General features: G+C 39.3%; 1 protein-coding gene across 8 annotated transcripts in view; it reads right to left on the bottom strand.

The window, feature by feature from the left end:
- Helz (helicase with zinc finger) overlaps positions 1–19239 on the bottom strand; it is a 145615-nt gene that overhangs the window by 84585 nt on the left and 41791 nt on the right. For 7 of the 8 annotated variants that reach the window (XM_069993111.1, XM_069993112.1, XM_069993109.1 and 4 more), the window contains 4 exons: positions 8788–8912; positions 6539–6595; positions 1987–2038; positions 641–716 (listed from right to left, as the gene is read on the bottom strand). In XM_069993111.1, the coding sequence (XP_069849212.1) occupies positions 641–716; positions 1987–2038; positions 6539–6595; positions 8788–8912 (310 nt within the window). The remainder of the gene's footprint in view (positions 1–640; positions 717–1986; positions 2039–6538; positions 6596–8787; positions 8913–19239) is intronic. The other variant, XM_069993116.1, reaches the window with a different exon arrangement.

The following is a 19239-nucleotide window of genomic DNA, read 5'->3' as shown; positions in this document are numbered from 1 at the left end:
AATCACTACTGTCTTGACATCAAAACCATATGTCAAATTTCCATCATTATCAAAAAGACACCTAGAGTGAACTGCTATCTAAAACCCCATTAGTTACTAGTTCTTCTAGAAAGAACTAGTTTGCCTTTTTAAATGTAATTTACCTATTTCTTTCTTATGTAAATTCTGAAAGCATAGCCCTTTACTTGTGATTTTGAATACTTGGAGAAAGATATTATTCAGGAAAGCTACTAGGATGTCTATTTTATGCTCCATTTCAGTTAATATAATTTAACTTCAATCACCATACCTAGGCAAATTTCACATAAATAAGATACCAGCAAGTGTAGCCATAAAAATACAACTGGTATTAGTAAAAACTTCTGAACAAAATCTTAATGACTTGCATTTATATCATTGTTGTTCATAATTAAAGTAAGTCTCGTGGACCTGGTTTTAACCTTTATTACTTAGTAGCAATGAGCTTTTATGGTTTTTGTTTCAAATGGGAGATAAACATTTTGCCCAATCAATCTTCCTCCATAGATTATATTTTTTTCTCCTTTGAATTTGAATGACTACTTTTCCAAAAAGTGAAGGAAAATTATCTACCCTTTCAACAAAGACATGTAATTGGTTTAAAAACAAAAATTCACATTACCTTTTACACAAAGTATATTCCTCGCTGCTTGTGATTCCCCTAGGTGGTGGGCGGAAATGCCAACCATTACAAGACCCTAGGGAGTAATCAGGATATAGTCTTATCATTTGAGGCTACCTATTAAATCTGATACTTAATGTGTAAGAATACTATATCCCTCCACACACATCATCCCAGATGATGTAAAAAGGACACAAGACCCTTGCCTCTACCAATCAACTGAGTCCAGCAACTAGTGAAATGTAGAATTCACTGGAGAGGCAGTTACCCAGCAGTTACATCAAGTTGGTGGCCCTACCTCTACTCTGCAACTGGTAGACCTATTTCCAGTGCCATCCCTTCCCTAGGAACTCAAAGAGAGAAGTTGGCATGCTTGTCATTTTCGTAAGCACTAAGGATTCTGAATAGTCAGAATCCTCCAGGAATGGTAAAATGTCTGCATCCTGAAAGGAAATCTTATAAATATCCCAGTGCTACATATTGAGCATGAAGCTCCACATTATCATCCTTGTTTCTTAGGATTTATCTCACATATGATTGTGTACATCCTTTCTTTAATGGAAATAAAGTTCAAATACTGACTTCTGACATAGGAACTTAAAACTATTGTTTACCTTGGGGTATGAAGAGGTTTGATCCATTTAGCTAAGGTCCCAAATAAGCTAAAGAAAATACAGCTTAAGATAGAAAACTTTAAGATAGTTAAAACTTTAGAGGCTGAGCAACCATTTTCTATTTCCTCACAAGTCATCATCCCATCTTACCCTGAGGGGTGGGGAGAGGGGGGGTTAAGTTTAAAGGTGTACTTCACCCCTTTTTAGCTGGGTGACTTTGGAAAACCACTAGACTTTAGTAAGTAGCCATTTTGACACCTGTTGATAAGATAGAGAAAGATTCTAAGAAGTTAGCACATGCCATGAAAGCAGTACGTGGCAGGCACATGGCAAGCATTCGGTGAACGCTGGGCTGTCTTCCTTTTCTCTGGCAAGAGAGGAAGAAATGATAGGGCAAGAAGAAACCATTTCACAGATCAAAGGTTCCAAAAGGGAGGAGGGAAAGCCCTCCCTCTGGAATGCTAGGAAACATCTTAGATTCAGTCCTACACAGAGGCAAAAGATGAACCTAACTGACCTCGGAGTTGCCTCCTACCTCCATTATTCTATTATTCTTTGAAAATGTAGTAGGAAGAAAATTGCTCTTATCTACACTTACTTCTTCAAATTAAACATTCATGTTCTTTTCTACTGCATATACTATATAATACAGTAAATTTCTTCCCAGTAATCAATAAAAAAGCAAAGCCTACCATCACAGCTATCAGAAGTGACTCAAAATTTGTTACTTACCCTCATCTAATTCTTCCACGTGATATCCAGAAAGGACATTAGTAGTTGCTGTCTGCAATTTTTCAAATAAAAGTCACATAAGACAATTAAGAAATAACAATTCAATGGTGAACTAAATTTGAATATTTTGAACATTAAAAATATAGAGTATAGTCAGGTGCTGTGACTCGTGCCTGTAATCCTAAATTCTCAGGAGGATGACATCTGAGGATTGAAGTTCAAAGCTAGCCAGGGAAGAAGTCGGTGAAACTCTACTCTCCAATTAACCACCAAAAACTCAGAAGCAGAGCTGTGGCTCTGATGGTAGAATGATAGCCTTGAGCAAAAAAGCACCCAGGTCCTGAGTAGAAGCTCTAGGACCAGCACCAAAACCAACACACACATACACATATACACATACATACATACATACATACACACACACACATTCTGAATACTTAGAAATTTTTATTTATAATATTATGTTGCAAGTGATACTTTTTGCTTTCTGTTCTGTTAAACTTTAATATGGAGAAGTATAACTTGTCAGGTCTTCTCTAAGGAAAATGATAGAGATCCTTCTTCTATACCAAAAGCACCTGATAGCAAAAGTGCTGAACCCTATCAGGTTGCCCCTTCTATCATTCACTCTACTTCCCAGCACCTAGAGAAGCTTAGACCAAGGGAAGAGCTGCATTTTCTCCTGCAACTAATGATGCACTACTATCTCAGGACCTAGGCACACTCTATATTAAGTCCCTCTCAATCTCAGATGACCCTTTCTTCCACAATGGAATACAAGGCTGAAGATCCACTTGTTCCAACTTCCTTAGAAAAATACCCAAGCACAGAGCTTTTTCTTACAATCATGCAGCAGTTTACATGCTAGATCACTGCAGCTATGTAGAGATTTGTGTCAATGATATGCAATGGGATGGATATTCTGTATTCTCCACACTTCCAGGGAATGGGGCACATAATCCATAAGTCAGAAACCAGCAGATAAGTACATGGATGGGTGGACAATGGGCACTGAAGTATTTTAAACATGTTATAACAAAATTCATCAGCTTTTTCCCAATCCTAAACCTCCTCTGTTGCTCTTTACCTCACATTAATGGATTCTTCTTCCCCAAAGAGAAACAGGCTAATTGTAAAGGTCATTGTGAGCTCTTCTACCTGTCCATTTGCTCAAGATGGTCCAGACTGTCTCTCATATCTGTCTCATAATGTGCACTACCACTGTGCTGGGTCGTTGCCCACCTCTCTCCTTCTTTTAACAGTGCTCCCCATGGTTTGCTTGCAGTATTCCTCTCTCTCCCTTCTTGTGTTTCTATTACTGCACTGACCTATGTATCATAGGTCAGTACATAGGCTGCCCTATGTATCAGCTACATGTATCTATGAATGAGATGCTTTCTAGGTACCTCAACTCCCAGAGCCTTAAACAGCGCAGATGCCAGCAAATGTTAAAGTTAATCAGGAGGAACAGTGTCCCATGATGAAATCTGGAACTTCATGTATCATAGAAAGAATATCATAAAGGCATGTCATAAATGTCATAGGTGTTATCTATCCAACTTGAAGTAAGGGGGACTTTCTAGGTCCAATTGCAACTGAGTCACTATAATCCTGTTTCTACAGGCAAGTATCACCATCAAGCTACTTGCTACAAAGTTCTTAAAAGATAACTTATGCTTTTTTTTTGTCTTTTTTTTTGTCGGTCGTGGGGCTTGAACTCTGGGCCTCAGAGCTGTCCCTCAGCTCTTCAGCTCAAGGCTAGCACTCTACCATTTGAGCTACAGTGCCACTTCCAGTTTTCTGGTGGTTTTTATTGGAGATAAGAGTTTCACAGACTTTCCTGCCTGGGCTGGCTTTGAACTGCGATCCTTAGATCTCAGCCTCCTGAGTAGCTAGGATTACAGGCGTGAGCCACTGGGCACCCGGCTACTTACACTTTTATAAGAGATTGAATCAACTAACAAGTAAGTCAGGAGTAATACCATTACATGCCTCTGTTTTATTAAAAAGATTCATTAATAGATCGCTTCAAGCCATATACCAGTGGCTCATGCCTGTTATCCTAGCTACTTAGGAGGCAGAGATCTAATAACTAGAGTTTGAGGCCAGTCTGAGCAAGAAAACCCATAAGACTCTTATCTCCAATTAACTATCAAAAAGCTGGAAGTGGAGTTGTGGCTCACGTGGTAGAACACTAGCCTTGAGCAGAGAAAAAAGGAAAAGCTCAGGGTCAGTAACCAGGCCCTGAGTTCAAGGACACGGGGACACACACGGGGACACACGGGGACACACACGGACGGACACACACACACACACACACACACACACACACACACACACACACACACACACACACACACACTTTTTGCTTTTATGAATCAGCCTTTAGTTCTAAGTCTTTATTCACATTCACTAGCATTTACAAGTTAAATACCAACTCAGCCCAATCTTTAAATTATACATTGGTGCTATTTTTAAAATGTATTGTTTGTTACTAAAGAACATTACTGTTTAAATGGAAAAAAATTACAAATACAATTTCAGGGCTGGAGATTTCAGGCTCAGTAGTTGCCTCATGTGTATGAGGTCCAGGGTTCAATCCTTAATTTGGAAGGAGGAGGGGAGGAGGAAACAAGAACAGTTACTATTTCTCACTGAATAATCAGAAACTAACAAATAAGATTTGTATCCTTACATATAAGACAATTACAAACATCAAAAGTAAGAATTTTTACATACTTGCATGTTATCAGATAGAAAGCTGATAATTCAGTTAAGGAAATAAAAAGGCAAAGCCAAAAATCTTGACAAACTAAAAGGTTATTTTATGTTCTGGAAGATTCAAACATTTATTTAAAAGACCACAAGAAATGAAATGTCTTTGAAGTTAATAAATGCTTAGTAATGCTTGGTTGATTCACAAAGACAAAGACGTTCTATTTAAACATCATATAATTTTTAACAGTATTATTTGCTGACTAGTATTATGAGCTGGGATATGTCTCCAGATTAGAATAGGAAAAGGATCCACTAGAGATCACGTGTTGGTGCTCAGGTGTCTGCATATACCCTCCCATCTGGTTTTTTGCTTATGTGGTGCTGAGGAATTGAACCCACAGCCTCAAGCATGCAAGGCAAGCGCTCTACCACTGAGCCACCTTCCCAGCCCAAATATATCTTTTGTTTTTGTTTTTTTTTTGAGTCCAGCCGTGGGCCTGAACTCTGGGTCTGGGTGCTGTCCCTCAGTTCTTCTGCTCAAGGCTAGCACTCTACCACTTGAGCCATACCCTCCCATCTGGATCACCCCCTGTTTCACTCTCTATTAAACCAGCACTTTCTCAACCTCAGCTTTTGGACTATCTTCATCACTGGCCGCCAGAACCCATGATTTTCTAACAGAAAAGCTTATTCATTTCTGGAGTATGAATTGCATCTAAGCTTGTTTAAATAATTTATCTCCTCCCCAAGATTATAACCTCCTAGATATGAAGAACCTTCAATGCTGGATCCCCAGCACCAAACATTAGTAGAGGCTTGATCCTTGAAAATATGCCAAATCAATCTGTTTACATGGACTTCCTTTGTGACAGAAACTGACATAATAGCTAAATAAAAATACTTTAAAAATAAAATCATCTAAATAAAAATCTGTGCTTAAATGAAGAAGGATAAAAGTGAATGAGAAAGGTACATGCCTGTTACATGCTACTGTTGCCCCTTACCTCCCATGAACCCTCCAAGTCCTTCACATTTTTATCAACCATTTACCTTGATACCTCATTTGCATGTTCTAAATGTATCCCCTAAAAGTAATCAATATCCAAAGACTTCTCATTGCTTTGTATTCTTGTTTTGTATTCTTCAGAACCTCTTTTTTCATATGGCTTGAACTCAGGGCCTGAGAGCTGTCACTGAGCTTTTCTGCTCAACGATAGCTTTCTACCACTTTGAGCCCTAACTCTACTCTGGTTTTCTGATGGTTAACTGGAGATAACAGGGTCATGGACTTTCCTGCCTGAGCTGACTTTGAACCATGATCCTTAGATCTCAACCTCCTTAGTAGCCAGTATGACAGGCATGAGCCACCTGTACCCCACAGAACCACATTCTTAATGACAGTATTTTTATACTGCCAGAAACAGTTAAAAACTAATGTTTCTCAAACATCTTTTGCATTTTCAGTTTTGGGTCTAGAAACAACTGATTTGGGAACATAGGAATTAGGAATTAGGAACATAACCTGGGAAGCTGGGGTACAGGGACACAAGGACAGAAGTAATGTGTTTTGTTTGGTATGGTTTGGTTTGGTTGGTGGTACTAGGGACTGAACCTTGAGTATGCTCAGCAATTGCACTACCACTTGGGCTGCCCCAAACTAGAAAAAGCTACATTCTGACATGGGGACCAAACTGGGTTACAAGGAAATAAGGCAGTCACACATCCCCCTTTGTCACTTTGCAATGATGCCATAATGACTTTCCAAATTTTCATATACAGTGCTCAACAGCCAGACTAACTTAAGAGTCTTTAAAGAGATCCCTGAGATACATACCTCTGTTTCTGTGAGAAGTGTTTTTAGTCTTGTCAAATCTTTTGTTACCATCCCATTCTGCAACAGGAAAAAAAAATAGAAAAACCAATCAATCAGTATACTCTTTACTGTGGCAATTCCTTAGCTCAATTCCTTAACTGTTAGTGAAGTTTATCATTAAAATGTAAGGTCTCCTCCCCTCCCTCCTTCACCCCTACTAATTCTGGTAACAAAGCTAGACATCCATGAGGAAAGGAAAAAAGATTTAACAAGCAAAACCATTCAGTGTGCTTTTTTTGGCTAAGTAAAAACACTGTATTTACTTTAGAATTTAAAATTAATTCAATAAGTATCACAACAGGTATCATTGAAGAGCATAGTTTTTAAGGGGGGGAAAAAAACCTAACTTTTTTACCCTTTTTTTTTTCTAGAACTTATATGCTTATAAGTGTAAAATGGCCAACTCAAGCCATTAATGACTCACAAGAGATTCACAAAAAACCATCAGTCCACTTTCAAGACAGATGGTTAATGAAGTTATTGAAGGAAAATACTCGCTTTTCTGAAAGTCAAAGTTCAAAAATTTTGAAATTTAAAAGCAAATAACTTTTTATTAGTTTTAAATAAGTCAGCAGGTACAACTAAAAATGTTTAATTTACATAAAAAAGCTCTTCAAAGATAAAGTTATCTAAAGAAGAGATATATTCTTTACCATCTATATGGAACTAAATAGTTATATAAATTTGGTATGTTCATATTTGTGAATCTGTGAAAACAAGATACATTACCAAACTAAAAGAACAATGCAGCGGGGCACCAGTGGTTCACACCTGTAATCCTAGCTACTCCGGATGATGGTTTGAAATCAGCCCGGGCAGGAAAGTCTATGAGACTTTCATCTCCAATAAGCTACTCAGAAAAAGCTGGCAATGGCACTGTGGGCTCAAGTGGTAGAACACTAGCCTTGAGCAAAACCTCAGGGTCAGGGCCCAGGCCCAGAGTTCAAGCCCCAGGACCAGAAAAAAAAAAAAAAAAAGTAATGCACTAAACAATAATTCCTTAGAAACAACCAAATTAATACTCTGATAGGCCATTATCCTTATTAACATATTAAGTATTTTCCTAATTTCTATATATTTACCAAAATATTTCTGTGCTGTGAACAATTCAACTAAGTTCTAGATTTTCACAGTCCAACCAACTCAATTCACAGAAATCACTAAGGTACAAAGGGTTTACACTGTGCACTAAAAACACATCTGCTTTCTCTGGTTTTTTTTTTTTGGTCGGTCGTGGGGCTTGAACTCTGGGGCCTGGGCGCTGTCCCTCAGCTCTTCAGCTCAAGGCAAGCGCTCTACCACTTGAGCTACAGCGCCACTTCCGGTTTTCTGGTGGTTTATTGGAGATAGGAGTCTCACGGTCTCTCCTGCCCGGGCTGGCTTTGAACCGCGATCCTCAGATCTCAGCCTCCTGAGTAGCTAGGATTACAGGCGTGAGCCACCAGCGCCCAGCTTGCTTTCTCTGTTTTATATTGTTATTTCTGAAATGTAATCGCTTTTCTTCCAATTTCTACAGATTATCTCTAAAGTCCAAAATATATTCTTTCAATTTTCCCTACAAAAGCAAACAAACAAAACAATGCAATTAGAAAATTTACTCCAAAGTCCAAATCTGATTAGATGGTTTCCACAGAGTATTCATCATACATATTCAGCTATACACACTATATTCAGAAAGAGAAGTATTAATTTCAGCAAGATATTTTGTAAAATAAATAGTAATCCTAAGAACCTAGCGAGGCATGATGGTGCTTTACTATGCTTTCTATTCCAGCACTGGGGAGGCTAGGCAGGAAGCTAGCCTGGGCTATACAATTGAGACTCTGTCTCAAGAAACAAAACAACAACAAAAGAAAGCCACGAGAACCTATAAGGAGGTTATATGTCTTAGGAGTCTTTAAATTAATTAATTAATTAATTAAAAAAAAACAAATATTTTCAAGCACTATTACATTAAGCCTTTAGAAAAAAATCACTTAGGTATCTTATACTTTCAAATTAATTAAAAGTACCTGCAATTTTTATATACCTTAAGACAAACTGTAAGAACCCAATAATTAAATATCAGTTTATTCAAAACAAATGAGCACAAGATTTTCACCTTTGATTTCTGATAAGAAAGGGAAAATATACACTATTTTTTTTTCCGCAATATGAATGTCAGTTGTGAATCTGTTTTCAGACATTCAACCCCAAGCTCACTAACATACCAATGATTCTCCCGTCAGTGATTTGGCAAGGATGGAGGAAACAGGCTGGAGCTTCCCTTTCAGCTGCATGCAGCACAGCACGGCCCGGAAGGCACTCTCTCCCTTGGCCAGTCCTTCTCCCAGCACTACCATGAAAAAACAGGTATAATTAACCATATAGCTTTCAATCACATGCATCTTGATAATATTACCACAAGCATGGCTTTTTATATGCAAAGAGAGTAACTTCAAGCCAGGCACTGGTGGCTCACACCTGCAATACTAGCTAATCAGGAAGCTGACATCTGAGGATCATGCCTTGAAGCCAGCCCAAACAGAAATACCTGTGATACTCTTTATCTCTAATAAACTACCAAAACTCTGGAATCAGAGCTGTGACTCAAGTGGTATAACACTAGCCTTGAGCACAAAGTTCAGTGACGGTGCATAGACCCTGAATTCAAGCATCACAACCGGCCCCTGTCATCGTAGTCATTTAAGAGGTTAAGGAAGATAACCTGAGTCTACAAAAGTTCCAGACCAGCATGAACAACACTAAAAGAGTCTATGCCCCCCCAAAAACAAACAAAACAAAAAAATACATTCTCCGGTGAATAATTTTGTTTTACCTAAACAAAGGTTTTCAAAGCTCAAGGTAGATTTTCTAGCCATTTTAAAATGAGTAACAGAAACAGTAAATTTCACTATTTTATACTCTTAATCAATTACAAATTGTTATTAAAAATAGCAAATTAAGAATTTAATTGTCAAGCCGGTGCCAATAGCTCACGCCTGTAATCCTAGTTACTCAGGAGCCTGAGATTTGAGAATCATGGTTCAAAACCAGCCCAAGCAGCCAAGTCCATGAGACTCCTATCTCCAGAAAACCAGAAGTGGCGCTATGGCTTGAGATGAAGAGCTGAGAGACAGCACCCAGGCCCAGAGTTCAAGTCCCACGACCAAGAGAGAAAAAAAAAAAAAAAAGAATCTAATTGTCAAAGCCATAAAAATTGCTACCCTATAAATTATTTGCTAGTTTTTGTACATGTAACATAATCACAAAAACCTGTATTATTTCTAGCAATATAGAGAATGTGCTCCTTTGTATACAAAGTCATTTGAAATTATTTCTCACAGCAATTAGTATGGCAATGTATATCCTTCTCTTTAGGAAAAGGAGCCAAGATTCTATTGAATCCAGCCCAAGATCCCATTTTAGTTTATACATACATTAGCCTTCATTGCAAGAAAATCCTTCAATGAAAGAAAATATTTTGGAAGTTGACCTTTATTTTAAATCATTTCCAAAGTAATGTTCCTTTTAAGTATAATACCATGCTACCTATAAAGATCCATTCATTCATGATATATTTATTTGGCTTAAAATGAATATATCCTCCCATTGTTGTATTTAATCACACAAGTGTCTAATCATACAATTACTATTTTATTAAATAAAATCCTACCTAAAAGTTCACCAAAATCTCATGCTTGACTAAACAGCTGTCAGTTATTATTTATGCTCTTCTGCAATGTGTATCCATATTTGCACAATTTTTAATGATTATAACTGACATAAATTATAGGTTTTATATTACTTTTTCTCAGCAAATTCAGTTATTTTCCTTGTTATTAGTGCTTACATTTATCATATTATTAATGCTCCATCAAGTAGGTATATCAATTTAACTATTCCCTTAGCCCAGAATGATTCCAGTTACCTCTCCCCACCACCCCCCCCCCCCCCCGGTTGTAGGGCCTGGGCACTGTCCCTGAGCTTCTTTTGCTCAAGGCTAGCACTCTATCACTTGATTCACAGTGCCAGTTCCAGCTTTTTTTCTGTTTATGTGGTACTGAGGAATCGAACCAAGGGCTTAATGCATGCTAGGCAAGCACTCAACCACGAAGCCTCTTTCCCAGCCAGGATTCCAATTTTTAACTTTCAAAAATAACATTATGGCTGAGCGCCGGTGACTCACGATTGTAGTCCTAGCTACTCAGGAGGCTGATATCTAAGGATTGCAGTTCTTAATATACCTTACAAAAACCAGCCCAGGGAGCTGTGAATGTGGCTTAGTGATAGAGTGCTTGCCTAGCATGCATGAAGCCCTAGGTTCGATTGCTCAGTACCACATAAACAGAAAAGGCTAGAAGTGGCGCTGTGGCTCAAGTGGTAGAATGCCAGCCTTGAGCAAAAGAAACTCAGAAACAGTACCCAGTCCCTGAGTTCAAGCCCTATGACTGACAAAACAACACAACAACAACAACAAAAAATCTCCAAACCCAGAAGCTAAAGTAGGAAGACCATGAGTTTGATGCCAGCATGGATAACCTTTTTTGAGTCAGAAAGTTAAAAGTGATAGTTAAAAGTATCTCTATTTGGGCTGAGAAGTTGGCTCAGTAGTAGATTGCTTGCCTCACATACATGAGGCATTGGGTTCGATTCCACAGCACCACATAAGCAGAAAAGGCCAGAAGTGGCACTGTGGCTCAAGTGGTAGGGCGCTAGCCTTGAGCTGAAGAGCTGAGGGTCAGTGCCCAGGCCCAGAGTTCAGCCACACAACCCACCCCTCCCAAAAAAAAAAACAACAACAGTATCTCTATTTAAGACAGTTAAGTGTGAGCCAATCTACTGTTTCCCTATATTCATGTTACAGATAGATCACCCTTCCAATCAGGTGTTACTATACTATTCCAGTAAATCAGTTACTTCAATAAAATGTTAAATATGTCTACCAGCTCCAAACAAATTCCATTTTCTTCCTCAGATCTTACTATTCCTAAGCTATTGAAATGATCTTAGGCAAGTCATTTTCTCCCCCTGGCTTTCAGTATGGCTATCAGAGAAAAAGAAACATGGAGGACTGGGAAGGTAGCTCAGTGGTAGAGTGCTTGCCTTGCATGCATGAGGCCCTGGGTTCGATTCCTCAGCACCACATAAGCAGAAAAAGCTAGAAGCAGGGCTGAGGCTCAAGTGGTAGAGCACTAGTCTACAGCTGAAGAGCTTAGGGACAGCACCCAGGCCAAGTTCAGGCCCCACGACCGACCAAAAAAAAAAAAAAAAAGAAGAGGCAAGTACAAGGCTTTGTAATTACAAGGAAGTCCTACTGAGATCTGAATTACTTGTATTTACTAAGTTTGTTCCTCCCTTGTCACAAAAAGTGACAGCAGTAACTTTATGAGGTTGTAATGAATGAAGATTAACTGTGTGCATTATGTGAAGTATCCATCATCAGTCTTCTATCTAGATCAGTAAACATTCCCTCCATGTTACTTTCCCTTTCTAAAAGTTTGCAAGCAGAATTAAGAATTCTTTAGGAATGAACTATTTTATTTCCTTTCTTAGTAATTGGGATATTAAGAAACTAGTTGTTAAAAGCAAAAAAATGTTCAGAGGAATGAAGAAGTCCACTGATGATTTCCACACTGATGATTCTGTCATGCTTAAAGACAATTAATATATGCCATACACCTCTGGTTTTGCACAAGCATTTGCTGACTCCTATTCGGCAAAGGTTCTTCCATTACTGGAGTGTTTGAATGTCAGTATACATCACAATTTTGCTTCTTTTTTCATCTTTTTTTTTTTTAGGCAAGCAGCAGTACCTGCATACTTTCTCTCAAGTGGTTGCTTTAGATGCAATTATTTTTACATCTTGAGTGACCTTATATAAAAAACTATAGCAAAGAGAAATTCAATACTTTTAGGTAAAAAGTTCTTCTGGCAGGGCACTGGTGGCTCATACCTGTAATCCTAGCTACTCAGGAAGTAGAGATCTGAGGATCACAGTTTGAAGCCAGCCCAGGCAGAAAAATCTGTGACACTCTCATCCCCAATTAACTACTTAGGAAAAGCCAGAAGTGGTGCTGTGTCTCAAGTGGTAGAGTGCTATCCTTAAGCAAAAGAAGCTTAGGGACAGCACCCAGGCCCTGAGTTCAAACCCCAGGACAGGGGGGGGGAAAGTTCTGCTAAATCTTCACCATCTGTTCTACAGATAGAAGAATATCGAAAATAAAGAACTAAAGAAACTAAATAGCAAAGAACCAGTAATCCAAATGATCATATGAAGACAGAGAATTCTCAAGAAATGCCAATGGTTAACAGACACATGAAGAGATATTCAACATCCTTAGTCATAAAGGAAATGTAAAGCAAAAGCACAATAAAATTTCATTTCACTCCAGTCAAAATGGAAATCATCATAAATAATAAATGTTAGCAAGAATGTGGAAGAAAGGAAACATTCATATACTGCTGGTGGGAAAGTAAAATAGTGCAATTACTATGGGAATCAGTATGGAGGTCCTTAAAAGACTAAACACAGGGCTGGGAAGGTGGCTCAGTGGTACAGCACTTGCCTTGCATGCCTGAGGCCCTGGGTTCGATTCCTCAGCACCACATAAGCAAAATGAAAAAAGCCAGAAGTGGCACTGTGGCTCAAGTGGTAGAGTGCTAGCCTTATGCTGAAGAGCTGAGGGACAGCACCCAGGCCCAGGGTTCAGGCCCCACGACCAGACCCCCCCCCAAAAAAAAAAAAGACTAAACACAGACCTGACCTATGATGCCACCATACCACTACGCATACATTTGAAGTAAAGTAGTAAATCAAAGTAGTAAAAGTAGTAAATCAAAAACAAAGACAGGTAAATGATTTTGATATATACTCCAACTATATAAAATTTTCAATGAAAGCTTTTTTTTGGGGGGGGGCAGTTGTGGGGGCTTGAACTCTGGGCCTAGGTGTTGTCCCTCAGCTCTTCAGCTCAAGGCTAGTGCTCTAATACTTAAGGCACAGCGCCACTTCGTTTTCTGGTGGTTTATTGGAGATAAGAGTCTCATGGATTGGGCTGGGAAGGTGGCTCAGTGGTAGAGCGCTTGCCTTGCATGCCTGAGGCCCTGGGTTCGATTCCTCAGCACCACATAAGCAAAAAGAAAAAAGCTGGAAGTGGGGCTGTGGCTCAAGCGGTAGAGCACTAGCCTTGAGCTGAAGAGCTGAGGGACAGCGCCCAGGCCCAGAGTTCAGGCCCCATGACTGGACCAAAAAAAAAAAAAAAAAGAGTCTCATGGACTTTCCCACCCGGACTGGCTTTGAACCACCATCCTCAGATCTCAGCCTCCTGAGTAGCTAGGATTACAGGTGTGAGCCACCGCCCAGCTTTCATTGAGTTTTTTTAAAAATGGTTCTATTGAGCTGGTGGCTCATGGGAAAATCCATGAGACTCTTATCTCCAATAAACAACCAGAAAACTGTAAGTGGAACTGTGGCTCAAGTGGTAGAGCATTCTCAACTTGAGCTGAAGAGCTGAGGGACAACGCCTGGGCCCAGAGTTCCAGCCCCACAATCAACCCAAGAAAGGGAGGGAAGGAGGGAGGGAGGGAGGGAGGGAGGGAGGGAGGGAGGGAGGGAGGGAGGAAAGGAGGAAGGAAGGAAGGAAGGAAGGAAGGAAGGAAGGAAGGAAGGAAGGAAGGAAGGAAGGAAGGAAGGAAGGAAGGAAGGAAGGACAGACAGACTCAATCAAAAAAAAAGAAAGAAAGAAAAGAAACCAATGAAAGCAGAACAATGAAACCTTGTTGAAATTGTATTAAGAAGGGGAAGGAGAGGTCAGGGAAAGGGATGGGGGAGGACTGATTGGAACACATTGTATACTTATGTGGAAATGTTATAGAGAAATCCCCCCTAGCATAGCTAATGTATGCTAAGAAAAACTCCTGCTATTGTATCATGTAACTAAATTAAATTGCAAAACTGCCAATCTAGGTCCTTATTATCTTTAGTATCTTGAAAAAGTTTAAAAAAATAGTGAATTATTGAACTTGTCACAGATGTAATAAACTTGCAAAAAAAAGTTACATTAAAAACATTATCTAATCGTGAGCAGCTGTGAAAAAGCTAAAATTCCTTTCAGATAAAGTCTCTTTCTACCAACTATCTGTTAAGCTGCTAGGAGCACACATACTGAACTGGTCCTTTGTGTCAAGGGGGAATGGGGAGGCTGGGGGGCGGGGGAGAAGTGGGCACTCTTACATCTCAGCTGCACTATTCATTCCAGTACTTACCCCTTTCATTCTTAATTTGGGAACATTTCTAACACTTGAAACAGATTTTATTTGCAATGCTTTAAACAGAAACTACATAATATTAAAGGAACATTATTTAATTGTTTAAACAAAATTAGTCATGGTTAGAGTTTAATAGTCTTTGGAGATTTACAAGGAAAGAATTAACAATTAAAATGTAATTCCCCTTGCCTGTAAAGAATTATCTGCAGTGAGAAAGGTAATCCTAAATTTAGATACAATAAATACTGAGTACTATTCTCAACTATTTTTTTCATAATGTGACCACATTGGGTTTTTTAAATCAAATCCTTAATTATTTCCAGCTTGCTAGTGAATAGCTAAAAACAATTTTCCAGGAGCTGGGAAGGTGGCTCAGTGGTAGAGTGCTTGCCTTGCATGCATGTAGCCCTGGGTTCGATTCCTCAGTACCACATAAGCAAGAAAAGCCATAAGTGGTGCTGTGGCTCAAGTGGTAGAGCACTAGCCTTGAGCTGAGGGACAGTGCCCAGCCCCAGAGTTCAGGCCCATGACCAACAACAACAAAAGGAAAAAAATTTTTTTTCCAAAAATACTCAAAAGAAGTCAGGTGCTGGTAGCTCACGCCTCTAATCCTAGCTACACAGAAGGCTAAGATCTGAAGATTGCAGTTCAAAGCCAGCCCAGGCAGGAAAGTCCATGAGACTCTTATCTCCAACTAAACACCAGAAAACCAGAAATGGCACTGAGGCTCAAAGCAGTAAAGGGCTAGCCTTGAGCAAAAGAGCTCAGAGACCACACCCAGTCCCAGAGTTCAAGTCCTACAACTGGCCAAAAAACAAACAAAAAAAACTTCAAAAAGTATTTTTTAAAATAGTACAACTACTCTGGAAGGTGGTTTGAAAGTTCCTCAAAAAACTAAACATAGAGCGGGGCGCCAGTGGCTCACACTTCCTAGCTACTCAGGCGCTGAGATCTGAGGATCGCGCCAGAACAGGAAAGTCATCTGAGAGACTCTTACCTCCAATAAACCACTCAAAACTGGAAGTGGCACTGTGGCTCAAGTGGTAGACCTCTAGCCTTGAGCTGAAGAGCTGAGGGACAACACCCAGGCCCAGAATTTAAGCCCCATGACTGACAAAAAAAAAAGCCACAGAACTTCTCTGTGACCCAGCCATGTAACTTGTAACTTGTGAGCAGGAATGAGGGGAAACTAGGAAAAAGCAAAGAAAGGGGTGGTATTAAAAAAAAAAAAAAAAAAAAAAAAAAAACCTTAGCCGGGTGCTGGTGGCTCACGCCTGTAATCCTAGCTACTCAGGAGGCTGAGATCTGAGGATCGCGGTTCAAAGCCAGCCCGGGCAGGAGAGACCGTGAGACTCCTATCTCCAATAAACCACCAAAAAACCGGAAGTGGCGCTGTAGCTCAAGTGGTAGAGTGCTTGCCTTGAGCTGAAGAGCTGAGGGACAGTGCCCAGGCTCCAGAGTTCAAGCCCCACGACCGACAAAAAAAAAAAAAAAAAAAAAAACCTTAATTGGCTTATGAAATGGTAGCCTCTTTGTACAACACCTAAAATTATTTTAAGGTATTTCTTAATTACCACAAAAATGAAATCCTTAATTTATTAATGAAGTGAAATCATTCACTATCTAGATAGTGAACCAACAGTCAGGAACTGAATTAAAATGAGCATAAATTCCCTTTCTAAATATCAGGTGTTTATTTCTGACAATAAACTTATTCATAACATAGAGTTACACATATATACTTGTAAGGGGTAAAGGGATGTGTATATGTGTATGCATGAGATATGTGTATGTACAGATATCTACACCTATACACACACACACATTTATGAGTTTAGTTTTTTTGCTGGTACTGAGGTTTGAACTGGTGACTCACACTTGCTAGGCTGACAGCTTAATGTTATCACAGATATCTTTTTTTTTTTTTTGTCGGTCGTGAGGCTTGAACTCTGGGCCTGAGGGCTGTCCCTGCGCTCTTCAGTTCAAGGCTAGCACTCTTCACAGACATATAATTAGAACAGTTAATAAACATTATGAAGAAATTAACCATTTAGTCAAGGGCTAAGGATATGGCTCAAGAATTGAGCAATTTATTGTTCAAGAAACATTGTCCAAGAAGCACTGTATTCATTATCTGAGTTGTGGAATTGTAATCTCTTTGTACAATGCCCTATATGCAGATGACATGATTCTATATTTAAAGGACACTATAGACTTATCCTCCAATTTACTAGAGCTGATATGAAACTTTAGAAACACAGAAGGGTATAAAAATCAACCCATTTAAAAAAAAAACAGGAGCTGGGGCTGGGAAGGTGGCTCAGTGGTAGAGTGCTTGTCTTGCATGCATGAGGCCCTAGGTTCGATTCCTCAGCACCACATAAACAGAAAAGGCTGGAAGTGGCACTATGGCTCAAGTGTAGAGCGCTAGCCTTGAGCTGAATAGCTGAGAGACAGCACCCAGGCCCAGTTCAGGCCCCATGACTGACCCAAAAAAAAAAAAAACCAGTAGCTTTCTTGTATGCCAACAATGAAAAAAATCAAGATTGAAATCAGAAAGCAATAGTCTCAAAAAAAAAGCAAATGCCTAGAAATTAACCAACAACGTGAAGGACCTCTACAATGAAAACTAAAAACTTATAGAAGGAAATCAAAAGACATAAGGAAATTTAAAGACCTTCCATGGTCCTAGGTTGGCAAAATTAATATTGTGAAAATGGTAATCATGCCCAAAGCAATCTACAAATTCAATGGAATACCCTTTAAAATCCCAACAAGATAGGAAAAACTATCCAAAATTTCATATAGAACCATAAAAGCACCAAGTCACAAAAGCAATCCTCAGAAGAAAAAGTTAGTGATGGAGTATAACAATACCAAATTTCAAACTCTACTACAGTGCTATAGGAATTAAAAACAGCTTGGTACTGGAACAAAACCAGGTCTGAAGATCAATGGACCAGATCTATAGCCATCTAATACCCAATAAAATAAACAAAAACATACACTGGAAGAAAGAAATGGTGCTGGAAAAACTGGATATCCACATACAGAAAACTGAAAGTAGGCCCTTACCTATTACCTTAGGCCAGAATCAATCTAAAATGGATCAATGACCTCAAAGTGAGACCTGAAACCATGAAACTATTACAGGAAGGAGTAGAAAAATAGTAGGACACTGACACAGGAAGGAACTTTCTAAATAAAAGATCCAAAAGCACAGCAAATCAAAGAACGGTTTCATAATTGGAACTGCATCAAACTAAAGTTTCCGCCTAGCAAAGGATATAGCCAACAAACTTGACAGCCTACAGAATGGGTGATTTATGCCAGCTACACAACAGCCAATGGTCTACAAAGAATTTAAAAAATTAAACCCTCAAAAAACAAACAACTGGGGGCTGGGAAGTTGGCTCAGTGGTAGAGCGCTTGCCTTGCATGCCAGAGGCCCTGGGTTCGATTCCTCAGCACCACATAAGCAAAAATAAAAAAAGCCGGAAGTGGCGCTGTGGCTCAAGTGGTAGAGCGCTAGCCTTGAGCTGAAGAGCTGAGGGACAGCGCCCAGGCCCAGAGTTCAGGCCCCACAACCAGACCTAAAAAAAAAAAAAAAAAAAAAACCCAAACAACTGATTAATAGGCTAATGAGATATATAAGAGTCTCTCAGAAGACTAAAAATGGCCAACAGACACATGAAGAAATGCTTGGCCTCTCTGGTGATAAAGGAAATGCAAATGAAAACAACACTGAGATTCCACCTCACTCAGTTAGAATGGCCATTATCAAGAAAATAAATGATAACAGATGCAGTAAGGATGTGGTGGGAATGTAAACTTGTTCTTTATGGAAAGCAGTATGGAGTGCCCTCAAAAAATTAAACATAGAACTACCCTATGATCCAGCAATTCCACTACTGGGCACTTATCCACAAGATGACAAACCAGGAGACAGTAAAGCCACCAGCACAACCATGTTCACTGCAGCACTATTCACCATAGCCAAGGATAGAACCAGCCCAGATGCTCCTCAATGGACAAATAAAGAAAATAGGGTATTATATTGAATCACTTGTAAAGAAATAAAAAGACCTAGAAAAAAAAACTGCATTAAGTGAAGTGAGTCAGGCCCAGAGAGACAAAGGATGCATGTTTTTCCCTTATATGTGGAGGCTAGAATTAACTAATAAACTTACAAGTATGCATTACTTGTAATGCATACTTACAAGTATGAATTACCTGAAATATGGTAGATTCAAGAAAGAACTCAAATAGTGAAATTCCTCAGAAAGGCAAAGTCAAAGCTGGGCACTGGTGGCTCATGACTATAATCCTAGGTACTCAAGAGGCTGAGATCTAAGAATTACAGTTTGAAGCCAGCCTAGGCAGGAAAAGCCATGAGATTTTTATCTCCAACA

This window comes from Dipodomys merriami, unplaced genomic scaffold, assembly GCF_024711535.1.
Source record: "Dipodomys merriami isolate MVZ:Mamm:240054 unplaced genomic scaffold, mDipMer1.0.p SCAF_42, whole genome shotgun sequence".
Lineage (NCBI taxonomy): Eukaryota > Metazoa > Chordata > Mammalia > Rodentia > Heteromyidae > Dipodomys > Dipodomys merriami.
Note: the sequence above shows the minus strand (reverse complement) of the source record. Positions and strands in the feature narration are given on the sequence as shown.